At 40.3% G+C, this 13,383-nt stretch overlaps 1 protein-coding gene across 4 annotated transcripts in view; it reads right to left on the bottom strand.

The window, feature by feature from the left end:
• The window catches only part of tbc1d32 (TBC1 domain family, member 32), an 84,785-nt gene that overhangs the window by 59,183 nt on the left and 12,219 nt on the right, over positions 1 to 13,383 (bottom strand). For all 4 annotated transcript variants that reach the window (XM_067571726.1, XM_067571724.1, XM_067571727.1 and 1 more), the window contains exons 16-23: positions 12,138 to 12,265; positions 11,119 to 11,320; positions 9,218 to 9,297; positions 7,442 to 7,580; positions 5,328 to 5,415; positions 3,701 to 3,819; positions 2,378 to 2,497; positions 1,930 to 2,018 (exon numbers count right to left, since the gene is read on the bottom strand). In XM_067571726.1, coding sequence (XP_067427827.1) covers positions 1,930 to 2,018; positions 2,378 to 2,497; positions 3,701 to 3,819; positions 5,328 to 5,415; positions 7,442 to 7,580; positions 9,218 to 9,297; positions 11,119 to 11,320; positions 12,138 to 12,265 — 965 coding nt within the window. The remainder of the gene's footprint in view (positions 1 to 1,929; positions 2,019 to 2,377; positions 2,498 to 3,700; positions 3,820 to 5,327; positions 5,416 to 7,441; positions 7,581 to 9,217; positions 9,298 to 11,118; positions 11,321 to 12,137; positions 12,266 to 13,383) is intronic.

Raw genomic sequence — 13,383 nt, 5'->3', positions numbered from 1 at the left:
TTGGGTGATGTTTTTTGTAATTGATGTGTCTGTTTATCCCCCCCGAAGCTGCAAGTCAAATTTCCAATGTGGAAAAATAAAGAATGAAAAAATGTAAATGGCGAATTTACTTTTGTTGGTTTAAGGCTGTTATATTAATACTTCAAATTAACATGTTAATGACTTACTGATGGTATAATTCTACATCCAGCACATTAAGGCACCCGGAGAGACAAAAGGAGGCTCAGAGTGTGTGAGACTGTCAGTTAGTCTGGCTGGTAAATGAACAGAGCATCTTGTTCCTTTCACTTGGCTTCTGGATGTTAATAGCAGTGAGCTGACTGACAGAGACAGACAGAGTGAGTCAGCACGGCTCCAAACAAGTCAAAGCTATTGTGATTCAGAAAGCCCCTTAAAAAGGGAAAAGGAAAGCACAGCAGCCACCGTAGCGCGCACACACACACACACACATACGCGCACGCAGACACACAACTGCACAAATGTATATGAACACTAGTGAAGATTTTCTCTTGCACAGATTACTTTATATCAGGGATGCACGATATTATCGGCACGTCATGGGTATCAGCCGATGAAAGCTCTAAAATGAGATATCAGCATATTATGAGAGGCCGATATGTCGTCTTCTCCTCCGCGGCCTGACTGTGCTTCCCTCGATGGACTGTGTCACCCTGATGGTCCTGGTGTTTCGTCCGCAGGCTGCACGTCACTCAGCTGCCCGTCAGACCCGCTGCTTCTTCCCACTTTAACCTGAATAACAAACCAGGGCTCGGTGCTCCACATAGAGAGCCGGGGCTAACGTTAGCTGGGAGGCTAGCAGAGGCTAGCTGGCTGTGCTTCCCTCCGGTCATGCTGCGGCTAACGCTCCGCTAGCCTCTCAGCTAACGTTAGCCCCGGTTTGTTATTCAGGTTAGGCCTGCGGAGGAAACACCGGGACTGTCAGGGTGAAACAGTCCGCGGAGGAGCTGCTATGTTCGGCTGCACAGATAGGAAACACCTCGGCAGACAGGATGTACCACTCTGTTTGGAAAAAAAAATCGTTTTTGGTTTATAACGGCGGTTGGCAACCAGCGTATTAGGTGCGTTACCGCCACCTTCTGCTCCGGAGTGTGGACCAGAGATTAAATCCTACACATTAATCCTGTCTGTCTAATAAACTCAATGAAAACTCTACTGCTGCTCCCACTTGGCAGGTTCATTAAAGTTTTAATGCTGAGCTCCTGAACTCCAGTCTTCCTCAGTTCTTCCTTCATATATCGTCTTTCTTGATCATAAATATGTGCATATATCGGCATCGGCAACAATGAGTTGGAAATATCGGCATATCGGATATCGGCAAAAAATCCAACATTGTGCATCCCTAGTTTATATCATTCTTAAACATGTTTTTAGTCTTAAACCTGAACAGTAAATCTTAGTTGCAAACCTATTCTAACCTTTCAGCCAAAATATGCAACTTCTCAGACTATTATTACTAAATCCTACTCAGTTATTGTCATTGTAACAGTCCAGTATTACAGTATTCACTTTAACCTTTACTGTAACCCTACAATCATAACTCGTTCATCTCCTTCACCATCACTCTCACTAACACTTGTTAGCATCTCTGTTCTTCATAAATATAGAAACACACACACACACACACACACACACACACACACACACACACACACACACACACACACACACACACACACACAGCCCAGCTTATTTCTCTCTTATCCAGAGAAATCCTTTCATCAGACTTCAATGCTGGGTAATCAAAGTATAAAGAACCATGTCAGTCTGCTATTGCCAGAGGCTGAAGAGTGTGTGTGTGTGTGTGTGTGTGTGTGTGTGTGTGTGTGCAGTCACCAGGTGCTAATCCAATACCGTGAGCTTCCCTGCTGATGTTAAGTAATATGGAAAAAAAAATAATATCAATCTCACCTGAGGCCGAACGTGTGAGACTGTTCGTAGTGGAACAGAGAATGAATCTTCACATCTGCATTCACAGCGATCAGCCTGTCAATCAAATCCTGCGGGGGTGAAAACGAGAGGCTGTGAAGAAGAACACGGCAGTTATGGTGCAAAACGAAAACAGTGTGGATATTTATGATGTGTAAGGTGGAAGATGTACATCAGCCTCTGTGTTTAGAGGTTTAGGCCTTTGCGAGGAGTGTTTGTGTGTGTGTGTGTGTGTGTGTGTGTGTGTGTGTGTGTGTGTGAGTGTGTGTGTGTGTGTGTGGGTGGGTGGATGGTGACTGAAGGCAAAATAAAAAGTGCAAACATGCCCTCAAATGGCTGAAAGAGGAACTGCATGAAGGCTGAACGACACAGTGTGAGGAGGTGTGTGTGTGTGTGTGTGTGTGTGTGTGTGTGTGTGTTGTACACTGACAGGTATGGAGGTCGGCATCTCTCTCAGGGTGTACTCGCTCTTGTTGGCTAACGGCTGCTGGCCCAGTAGCTCCCACACCGACTGGGAGGACGACAGCAGGTTGACCAAGGACAGGAAGGACTGCGGAGACAGGAAGTCAGACAATAAGTCAAGTATATGATAAAGTAAAGTAAAAGCAGGAAAATCAGAACTCATTATTGACCATAAATAAATGAGATTTCAAACAGCTTGTGAACAGTGATCTGATAAGATGCTTTTCATTTGCATTTTAGGTACTTTTATGGTACATTTATTATAATTTGTCACGTCTTTCTCCTGCTCTGTGTGTTTTATAAAGGAGCTTTGGATAAACACGCTGTGGTTTGTGGCGTCGGTCGTCGCTACTTGTTGGTTGAAAAAATAAACCTTTAAAATGAAAAATAAGGCTAAAAGAAGAAAGATTACACCCTCAACTAGAAGTATTTTCTCCATCCTTCTGTCATGTAGATATTCAGGGATTCACAGGGTTTTTTGTCCATATGGAAAATGTGAATTGAGGCAAAAAAACAAAGCGAAACATGGAAATAAGGATGTTAGAGACATTAAAATATGCCGATCACATGTGAGCATTCTTACACAAGGAGCAAGACCAGGTAGATACTGATATACATACACACATATATACTCACGTCATGATGTTTGTGCCTTTTGCAATTGTATATTGACATTTTCGTTCCTGCCTGTTTGGTGTTTTTTTAGTTGAATTACAGATGTTTTCATGTGTTTTCAGCTTTGTAAAGGAATAAAATCAGTTCAAAGTGAAGAAGCTTCAAATCTCCTAATAGCAGAGTTTAAGGTGCAACGTTTCTGTCTATCTGCTTCCAGCACAGACTCGGTTGAGAGGCGCTGCTGCGTTGTGCCGGCTGGGACGGACTCGGTGGTCTGACTGTATGTACAGTATGTAACCTGGCAGCTGACCCGCTGATAAGACTTTAAAGTCACCAGCGGAGGGACACAGATCACACTTCACTGGCTGTCTGTGTTCACATGGATAGTTTCACCGAGAGAGATGACTTGGCTGCTGTCAGACGCCGCCAACAACACACACACACACACACACACACACACACACACACACACACACACACACACACACACACACTAGAGCTTGTGAGTCTGTCCTAAACTGAACCTGAAAAAGATTTTGTCCAAACTTGCACCAAAATATAAAATAAAGCTTTGTGCAACACGCAGGATGCTTAAAGTTTAATCACTTATAGTTTTCTACAAATAAACATAAAGACTATAATATTATAATATATATATATAATATAATAACGGTACCTTGAGGCAGCTCCTGTCTATGGGCTCCATGGGTGTCGGTTTGGGACGGACCACCCTGACGTCTTCGCTGCCGCACTCCAGAGCCGACCAGAGCTCGAGCACCAGCGCCCGCACGAAACCTGCAACACACAACGGCGTCCAGCCAGAAGGTCACAGCTGGATTCATATGCAGAAATACTAACTTGTGAGTTTGTGGAGTAACGGAGTTCCAAAATGCTTTGAATATTTTAATAGAGCAGCATTCAAGGATTTAAAATATTAGGAAAACTCAAAGGTTACAGCAGGTCGTTTTTTGAAACAGGAAACACGGAGAGAGAAATGAAATAAAGATCTGCTGCCAGATTTAAACTGTGGACAATTATATAACATAAACCGATCAGCCAAAACATTAAACCCACTGACAGATGAAGTGAATAACATTGATTATCTTGTTAAAACAGCACCTGTCAGGCAGTTTGATATATTAGGCAGCGAGTGAACAGTCAGTTCTTCAAGTTGATGTGTTGGAAACTTTGACAAAGAGCCGAACTGTGAAGGCTAGACGACAGCATCTCCACAACTTCCTGATGTGCAGTCAGTACCTACTAAAAGTGGCCCAAAGAAGGACAAGCGGTGAACCTGAGACAGGGTCCTGGATCATTGATGCAGGTGGGGAGCTAAGGTTAGACTGTCTGGTCCCTCAGAGGAGCTGCAGACCAGTCAGACTGTCCATGCTGACCACTGTCCACAACGGGCATCAGACCTGGACCCTGGAGCAATGGAAGAAGGTGGCCTGGTCTGACGAATGCATCATTTTCCCGGGGGAGAGATGGCACCAGGATGCATTATGGGAAGAAGGCCGGCCAGCGGAGGCAGTGTGATGCTCTGAGTGATGTTCTGCTGGGAAACCACCTGCCTAAGCACTGTTTCACTCCTTCATAGCAACAGTTCTCCCTGATGGCAGCGGCCTCTTCCAGCAGGATAATACATCCTGACACACTGCAGACACTGGGATGGTTTGAGGAACATGACGAAGAGTTCAAGGTGTTCCTCAGATCTCAATCTGATCGAGCATCTGTGGGATGTTCTGGAAAAACAAGTCTGATCCACGGAGGCTCCACCTCACAGCTGACAGGCTGAGGTCTTGGTGCCAGATACCAGAGGAACCTTCAGAGGTCTGGTGGAGTCCTGCATCCACTGGTCACAGCTGATTTAATGGTTTTAATGTTATGGCTGATCGATGTACGTCTTAATCATTAGAGTCCTCAAATATTTGTGTAATTTTACACCTTCACACTGTCACCAAGCATTATGTGAAATGCATACAGATAAGACTTAGCTATGCTACATGTACATCTGGAAAAAAAAGCATTCTCTTCAAACAGCTGCTCATATCACCTACATTGTTAATCTTGAAAGACTGACATGTACAGTAACACCTCCTCTTGTTCCTTCCTCCATCCACTAATCCTGGGAAACACTTTGACGAAGACGTTGCTCCCTCGGCTGCACGACGGCTGCTTCATGTCGGCTAGAAAAACACAACTTACCATACGAGCCTGAAGCATCACAGCTGGTAAGAGTTGGTGTGTGTGTGTGTGTGTGTGTGTGTGTGTGTGTGTGTGTGTGTGTGTTAGTGCTTTAGTACCTGAACTGTGCAAAGCCGCCACGCCGGGAGCAGTCGCTGCCACCTGAGTCACCATCACCCCGTATCCAAACTTCTCACAGCGGCTCACCTTCAGAAAAAACACACAAACCCCCCTAATGTTTATAATAATAATAATATATATAATACAATATTTGAAATATTGTAATGTGGTATATTTTACTTATATCAAATAAAAAGTAGTGAGACTTTGGAGTCCTGAAAAGGCTTCTACATAATGTAGTTTAGTGCACTGAGGAGAAGTCAAACTGTAAATTGATTCATTAATTACAACATAATGTCACAACTAAAAATAAACTAAATATGATTACATTCTATAATTAAAGTGAAATGCCAAATGAGAGAAGCAATTACAAGAGTGAGTAAACAATGGCAGTAAATTAAGCCCAGGGGGGATTAACTAAGGTTTGTAGTAAGAACGAGTCTACAATATGAATGACGGACAATACTACGTATGTACGGCATACGTAGAGTCCGGAGATTAATAAATGAAAGCCAGCGTGGGAGCAGCAGCAGCGTTTCTCAGCCTCCAGGCTGCTGCTGAATACTGAACAGTCTCCAGGAAACATGACGGCGCTCTCCAGGAGGAGCAGCAACGAAGAATTACCACGTCTGCAGAATTAATTAGAGACGACGACGGGCCGACAGAATGAACGAAGGTTTTTAAGACACATTATGCTGGAAATACTGTATACATGCATGTTTTATTATATATAGAAAACGTTTAGTTTGTGCAGGAAACAAGCTTTAAAAGCACTGCGCATAAACAAACTAAATTACTCGTTTTCATAATCCAATTTTTAGTTACAAATGTCTTTTTTCCTCAAGCCTCATTATCAGTGATTAAATAATGAATTTGCACAACTTTAAATCTAATATCTGTTTATCTCTTTAAGATGATCTCTCACCGCTGATGTTTTTCAGTAACTTTAAATGTGTATTTAATGTAACAGAAGACTCTGCTGTGGCTCTAAGTGTTGACTTTCTGTACGTATCAATAGTCGATAATATCGACGGCCGAAGAGCAAAACCTCCGATCTGAAAAATGCACTTTTTTGAGAAAACTAAAAACAACTTGTTTTCTTGCAGAATGCTATTTGTTAAGGACACTAAATACATAATACACTGTTTGTGGACTATATTATTATATTATGTGTTATAGATATTAATGCCTCGCAAAGTGCAGATAGGAGCTTTTGCGCTTGGTGCAAGTTGGAAGAGGTTCTACAAAACAATGCTCTAAATTAAGTTAATAATTAAAATTAAATTAAAAATAAAGTTAAGTTTGTTTTCAGGTAAAAATAGATAGTAAATGTTAGTTACTACATCGTAGGATACTCGGGTCAGAATTCCTTCCGCTGGAGATGAATGTTCAGTGATTCGTGCTGCAGCCTCTCTACACATCCAGAGACTCTGCGTTGTGTTTTTGTTTTGTTGTGTGACTTTTCTGTCACAATGAAGGGCGGGATTATCTTAATTATCTTAATTATCTTGATTATCTTGATTATCTTGATTATCTTGATTATCTTGATTATCCTGCAGACAGACTGAATATGAGCAGCCTTCCTTGTTCTCATCATCCAAAGTGAAATCCGCCAATCAGAAAGTTCTGCAGATACGAGGTTTTGCGCTTTGGCCATCGATATGGCAAATATTCCCCTGAACTTCATAATATTACTTTGGTGAGAAGGATTAAAACTGAGCCACTGCCTAAGTTATTTCTTCTAGGACTTTCATAGAGTTGACGAAAAACTTCCATCCAACTTTAAAGTCACACTTTTTAACTTAAATCTACTCCCGGTGCAATTTACGCCTAAATGACTGTAGCAACATCTGGATTTCCTTGCTAGTAGTTTTTTTGCGGTGTTGGACTCTACGTGCACGGCTGCTGAGGTAACGTTGAGTCACTTATCCTGCAAACTGCTCCACTGGGGCGTCTGACGGGACCTAGACATTACTGCAAACCTTCTAAATGTTTGTACTGGAGAGCAGTGCAGCTGGAAAACTGGGTTTCATAAATATAAACTGGTGAAGTAAAAGACAGAATGAGTGAAGATTATGCAGCTCGGCACGGTGAAGCGTAAATATTTTATTACCTGTAGTTTCTTGGTAAAGCGTGAGAACATGTAGGAGACGCACTCATTGATGGCTCCTGTCTGCTGGAGCAGCTGCAGACCTTTAGGAGTTGCAGCAAAGTTCAGCAGGCTGTCCAACAGCGTCTCCTCCCAGATGAGTCTACAAGTCACAGGAAATCAATCCCTTACACAGGTGATCAATCTGGGAAACGTACAGGTGACCATGACAGGAGTGTTTGTTGTGTTCTTTGCTCTGTTTAACAATAGCTCAGCATAAAAACGAGCTTCCTTACATTGATTCAAAGCTTCAGAGTTTCTTTTTTCTTGTTCACTGTGACGTTAAATCATCACAATGATGCAGCAGATGGGACACTAATGCATGTGAAATGTAAAAACAAAGCAAAGTCTGAACAAGCTCAGTAGTGACAAAAAGCCCCAGCGATCACATCACGTCGTCAGTTACTGCTGCTGACAGATAGATGGAGAACTTGATTGATCCCAGCGGGGATTTGCAGAAGCTATGTCAGGTTTTTCTCTGCATCTGGATATTAAAGAAAGCTGCACAAAGCGAGTTTGCACCAACTTTCCTGCTTGGCAGTGAAAGTTAAATGTTAATATAATATAATACTTTAAAGCTGCAGTGCAGGACTTTTGTCTCCCCTTCTGGCAGTAAGTATTACAAAAACACTGTTGACACCTGCTTTGATCCACTCAGTCCATTAACATTTGGACAGTCTAGAAGAGCAGCTTCTACTGGAAACTGGAAGATTCATCCAGCCAGCGCAGGAATGTCGACTCCAGATTAAAAACTCTGTTTACTGTGAAACACAGAGAGATTTATCTGGTGGTGAAAGGCTTAATCAGCATTGTGTGAACTCGTTTGACTTCACTGTAACAGACGTTCATTTTTATGTAAAAGTTCAACACTGCAGGTTTAAACCTTTGTTCCCATTAATGTAACTCCACCCAGCACACATATTTACCAACCAGGCCAGCTTACATAACATTTTTTTTTTTTTTTTTTTTTTTATCAGAAATAACATATATAAATATTGCCAAATCTAATCTGGAAGACGCTCTTGAGCGTCGATGTGTCGTTTCTTGTGGGTGGAGAACATCTGGGCAAAAAGGGCGAGTCTACAGAATCTCATTTTATTGTCTATGTTTCTAAGGATGGCCTTATTTAATAAAAATCTAAACTAACACACCTTTAGAGTGATTGATATTGACATTGCACGCAGCTCACATGGCCTGTGTTGGGTTTGAGTGAAACCTTCTTGACAGGAGGTGAAATAAAACAGAGCTATTTAGTTGTCAGATCAGTTTGTGTTGCTAAGCTACAGTATGACAGGCTGTATCACATATTACTCTGAGATAAATTAATGGTGATGTCAAAAACCTTTATGGTATCCTGGCATCATGGTCTAACATCTTGAACCTGCTGGACGTAGCGTCACCGGATGCAGTGGATGTTCGGGCCTGTTATTATTGTTTAGTTGGTTTGAGTCAAACAGCTGTCACTACAGTGTTACCTAATGCACACACGCCAGTACAGCTGTTCACGTTTGTACGTTTACAGTCATATTGGACAAGAGGAAAAGCTTCATGTTAGAGGCTGTAAATTACAAATCCAAAAAAGTACAAAACAAGTTAATCATTCAAAATTCTTCTTTGATGATCCTGCAGTAACAACTCACTGGAGCAGAGATGAGCCTGTGTAATTACTGAATTATGGTTAATCTTTGCTTTAATTCCAGGTCTTCAGATGTATTTATGTGTGTATGTAGAGATTCTTACATGTTCTGAAGTTCCTGAGTGGATGTTCCAGCGTCGGTTCCAGGTACCGGGGTCAGAACCCTTTCTGACAAGGAACTGGTCTACAAATAAAAAGGTTTTAGTTGAGACTAGTTTTTAATCCACATCACAGTGTGAGAACAGTGGCAGACTGAACATTCTTTAGCCTACAGACTGATATCAGATTACTGAAGTGTGAAGACAATTTCAGAAACCTGAGGATTTTTTTGTGATTTAATTTGTATTTTTGGTTTCATAAATGGTTTTATTTTAGTGTTTTTACATGTGTTTGTGTGTCTTTCATGATATTCTGTTAAGTGTTGTACCATCATGTTTGTCTTAATGATGCTTTCTTGGTTAAGTCACACTTGAAAACCATCTTAAATCTTAAGGAAACCAACAAATTAAAAAAAAAAAAAAAAAAAAACATCCTAGAAATGCACTGAGCATTGAAAATTAATCTAGCAGATGGATTTAATCTCCATTATTGTAAATTCACTGTGAATAAATACTAAAATAGTTCATAAACCAACATTCACATCTGAGGAAAAAACTGTGGATATAGTCAATCAAACCTTTAACTGTTATTTGCTTTATGAACTACTTCAAATCACATGCTTCCTTTAAACTTTAGGGGCATGTTGATGTGTGTTTCTGCTGTATCGGGGGGGACTGAAGTCAACAGTAGGTTGTAATGACACTACGTGACATCAGCAGAGTAGATGTGGACTTGGATTTGAGACATCGTGCAGTACATGCTGTCCCGTACGTGCAGGCTGGTGATTAATATTTAACACAGACTGGGTGAAGTCAGGAGGAAGTCAGCAGGAAAAAAGGCTGCAGATTGAAGCCACGCTGTCTCATACAAGTTAATTTTTGACATGAAAGTTTTGGATAATAAAGTTAAGACATTAGGTGGGATCGTCTCCTTCCTTGTAGCAGCAGTTTCACAACAAGTCTTTTCTAAAATAATTACATCTTGTAGCAGGAATGGTTGATACGTTTGGTTTTGGTTGCACATTCAATTTTCAAGTTTTGATTTTCAGTTTTGTTTCTCGGTACGTACTGTATCAGTTAAAGGGATTCTGATTTTGATGCTTAATCCTGACAGTCCCGGTATTCTAAAAACTAAATGAAGCAAATTAAAAAGGCTCAGTTAACGCCCTCCATGTGTGTGAGCGGCGGCGGCGGTGCTTTTCTTGCTACGGTGAATGAATGAGGAGACGACGCTGCATTCATCAAGCAAATGAAACATGACAGGAGTAAAAGTGATCATTAGAGGTGGACACCCCTCCGTTAGATATTCGTCTTACAATGTTTTTATGGGAGGGGATTAGTCAAGCAGGGCTCTCCAAGAAAGGGTCTCACTTCTTGCATTTACAGTATCTGTCTATTCATGTTGATTTTTAATATATTTGAGGTTTTTTTGTTGCATAAAGTACTTAAAAACGCTTTTGAGTCAGCCGAGCAAACCTCCATTCAAGGCAGACTGGGAGATTTTGTGCAGAAGCAGATTTTTTTGAAACAAAAACAACAATCTGCCTGAAGAGATTAGGCTCAGAGTCTCTTTCCTCTTTTCTCCTTAAAACACACTTTTACCCTTCAGCACATCCTGGTTTCAGCTGACGCCTGCATGACTCCACTTTTTGTCTGTTTCTGTTGGTTTTTACCTGATTTTATTTTATCGCATCCTGTTTCTCCAGAGATGATTTACTGTCAAAGCACTTTATAATCTTATCTTATATATTATTATCTGATACATTCCCCTAAAAATAACTATGGTCTTTTTCAGTCTATTCTTTAAACACTCAAGATCAGATCATTCACTAAGCATCTGCAACTATGAGTCGTGCAGGTTGTTTCCAGTCTGATCAGTGTGATATCCAGAAATAAGGTGCAGGTACCTTTTTCCATGCAGCAGCTACAGCCTTGTGCAGGCCGTACAGTCTGAGGACCTGTAAACCCTCACAGGTGTTGTATATCTGCCTACAGACGAAGATAAAGGCTCCACATAATGTATGAGACACGTCGGATTGACTCGGCGATGAAAGCTCCTTATCCAGCAGCTTCAGGGTGAACTGTACTATCACATGAGCAGCAAAGGTTCTGGAGACGAGACAGAAAACAGATAAAGAGAGAAGATACTGAGATCCAAGATAGACACATGTTCGTGTGTAATAATGTTTGGAAAAATGTACAAAGGGTTCAGAGCCTCAAGGTGACTGATGGTGGAGAAGTTAAAGGACCAGCGTGAAGGATTTTTAGTAGCATCTAGCAGCGAGGTGCTTTGTTGTTCCTGGTTGTTTTCTCCAGTTAATTACATTTAGGTGCTTTCCTTTATTACTGTAAGTGATGCATTTGTTAAGTTTCCTGAGTTTTAATTCATCAAACTGACAGGATTTCCTTGTCTATACAACATCTCTACATTTTTTGGGTAAGAAGACAGATTAAGATCTCTAGAGCACTTTCATAAACTCTCATTAGCTCAACATATTTCTCAAAGGAGGCAGCGTTCATACAGAGAAATAAATGCCAGACTAGAGCACTTTAGTCAAAACAAGCCTTGGTGAAACTGTCACTGTTCAGGATGTTGTTTAAGGTTGGACAGATTGACCCAGCTGAGGTCAGAGCCAGCCGACAGAATACTAAACTAACCCGGAGCCATTAACAAAACCTATTTATTTAAGAGTTTTTTGCTATAATGACACTTGAATGGATCAAAGATATAATCCCAGTGATTGACAAAGCAGTTATATCCTCAGGTCTAATCTGCTCTCTGTGCAGAAGCAGAAGGATTTGTTATGCAAACTTAACTCTACACTGAAGTCTTCTAGCCGAGTCTGGGAAATGTAATTTATTCATTACCATCAAGAATACAAAATTGCACTTTGTATTTGATCATACTTCAATCACAGCGTCTCACCTCTCACTGTGGGCTATAACCAGATTCTTCTCATACAAGAAGAGAGCTAATCCTCTGTCAGTGTTTGCGATGCGAGCCAGAACGTCAGCGATGAGCGTCAGTGTTGCTGCAGGAGACTTTAATTTGACCTGAAAACCACATAGAAATAAACAGACAACATTACCCAACAGTGTCAGACACGAGCGAAATCCCCGAGAGGGATGAGCTGATATTGAAAATTGAAATTACATCATTAACTTCAATGATGATGGAAATATGAAAAAGCTGTTATATTTTCAGAAGCGAGCTTCAATTATTCCAAACAGTTTGTGAAACGCTGACTGATGATAAAAAAACTGTCCTGCTGAGACAAAGTGCTTAAAAAAATAAAGAACAGCTGCTTGTTCCAGCTTGATTATAACAAAAAACTTCAGGATTCAGACTCCGTGTTGGAATCAAGGTTAAAAAACTGTCAGTTTGGATACATTTAGGACACGTTTAGGATATGTTTAGGATATGTTTAGGATAAGTTTAGGATATGTTTAGGATACGTTTAAGATATGCTTAGGATATGTTTAGGATAAGTTTAGGATAAGTTTAGGACACGTTTAGGATATGTTTAGGATATGTTTAGGATAAGTTTAGGATATGTTTAGGATATGTTTAGGATAAGTTTAGGATATGTTTAGGATAAGTTTAGGATATGTTTAGGATATGTTTAGGATAAGTTTAGGATAAGTTTAGGATACGTTTAAGATACGTTTAGGATATGTTTAGGATAAGTTTAGGATAAGTTTAGGATATGTTTAGGATAAGTTTAGGATACGTTTAGGATATGTTTAGGATAAGTTTAGGATAAGTTTAGGATATGTTTAGGATAAGTTTAGGATACGTTTAGGATATGTTTAGGATACGTTTAAGATATGCTTAGGATATGTTTAGGATACGTTTAAGATATGCTTAGGATATGTTTAGGATACATTTAGGACACGTTTAGGATATGTTTAGGATAAGTTTAGGATACGTTTAGGATATGTTTAGGATACGTTTAGGATATGTTTAGGATATGTTTAGGATAAGTTTAGGATATGTTTAGGATATGTTTAGGATAAGTTTAGGATATGTTTAGGATATGTTTAGGATAAGTTTAGGATATGTTTAGGATAAGTTTAGGATATGTTTAGGATATGTTTAGGATAAGTTTAGGATAAGTTTAGGATACGTTTAAGATACGTTTAGGATATGTTTAGGATAAGTTTAGGATAAG

This window comes from Thunnus thynnus, chromosome 18 (assembly GCF_963924715.1).
Source record: "Thunnus thynnus chromosome 18, fThuThy2.1, whole genome shotgun sequence".
Classification (NCBI taxonomy): domain Eukaryota; kingdom Metazoa; phylum Chordata; class Actinopteri; order Scombriformes; family Scombridae; genus Thunnus; species Thunnus thynnus.
This window is presented reverse-complemented; position numbering and strand designations above follow the sequence as displayed.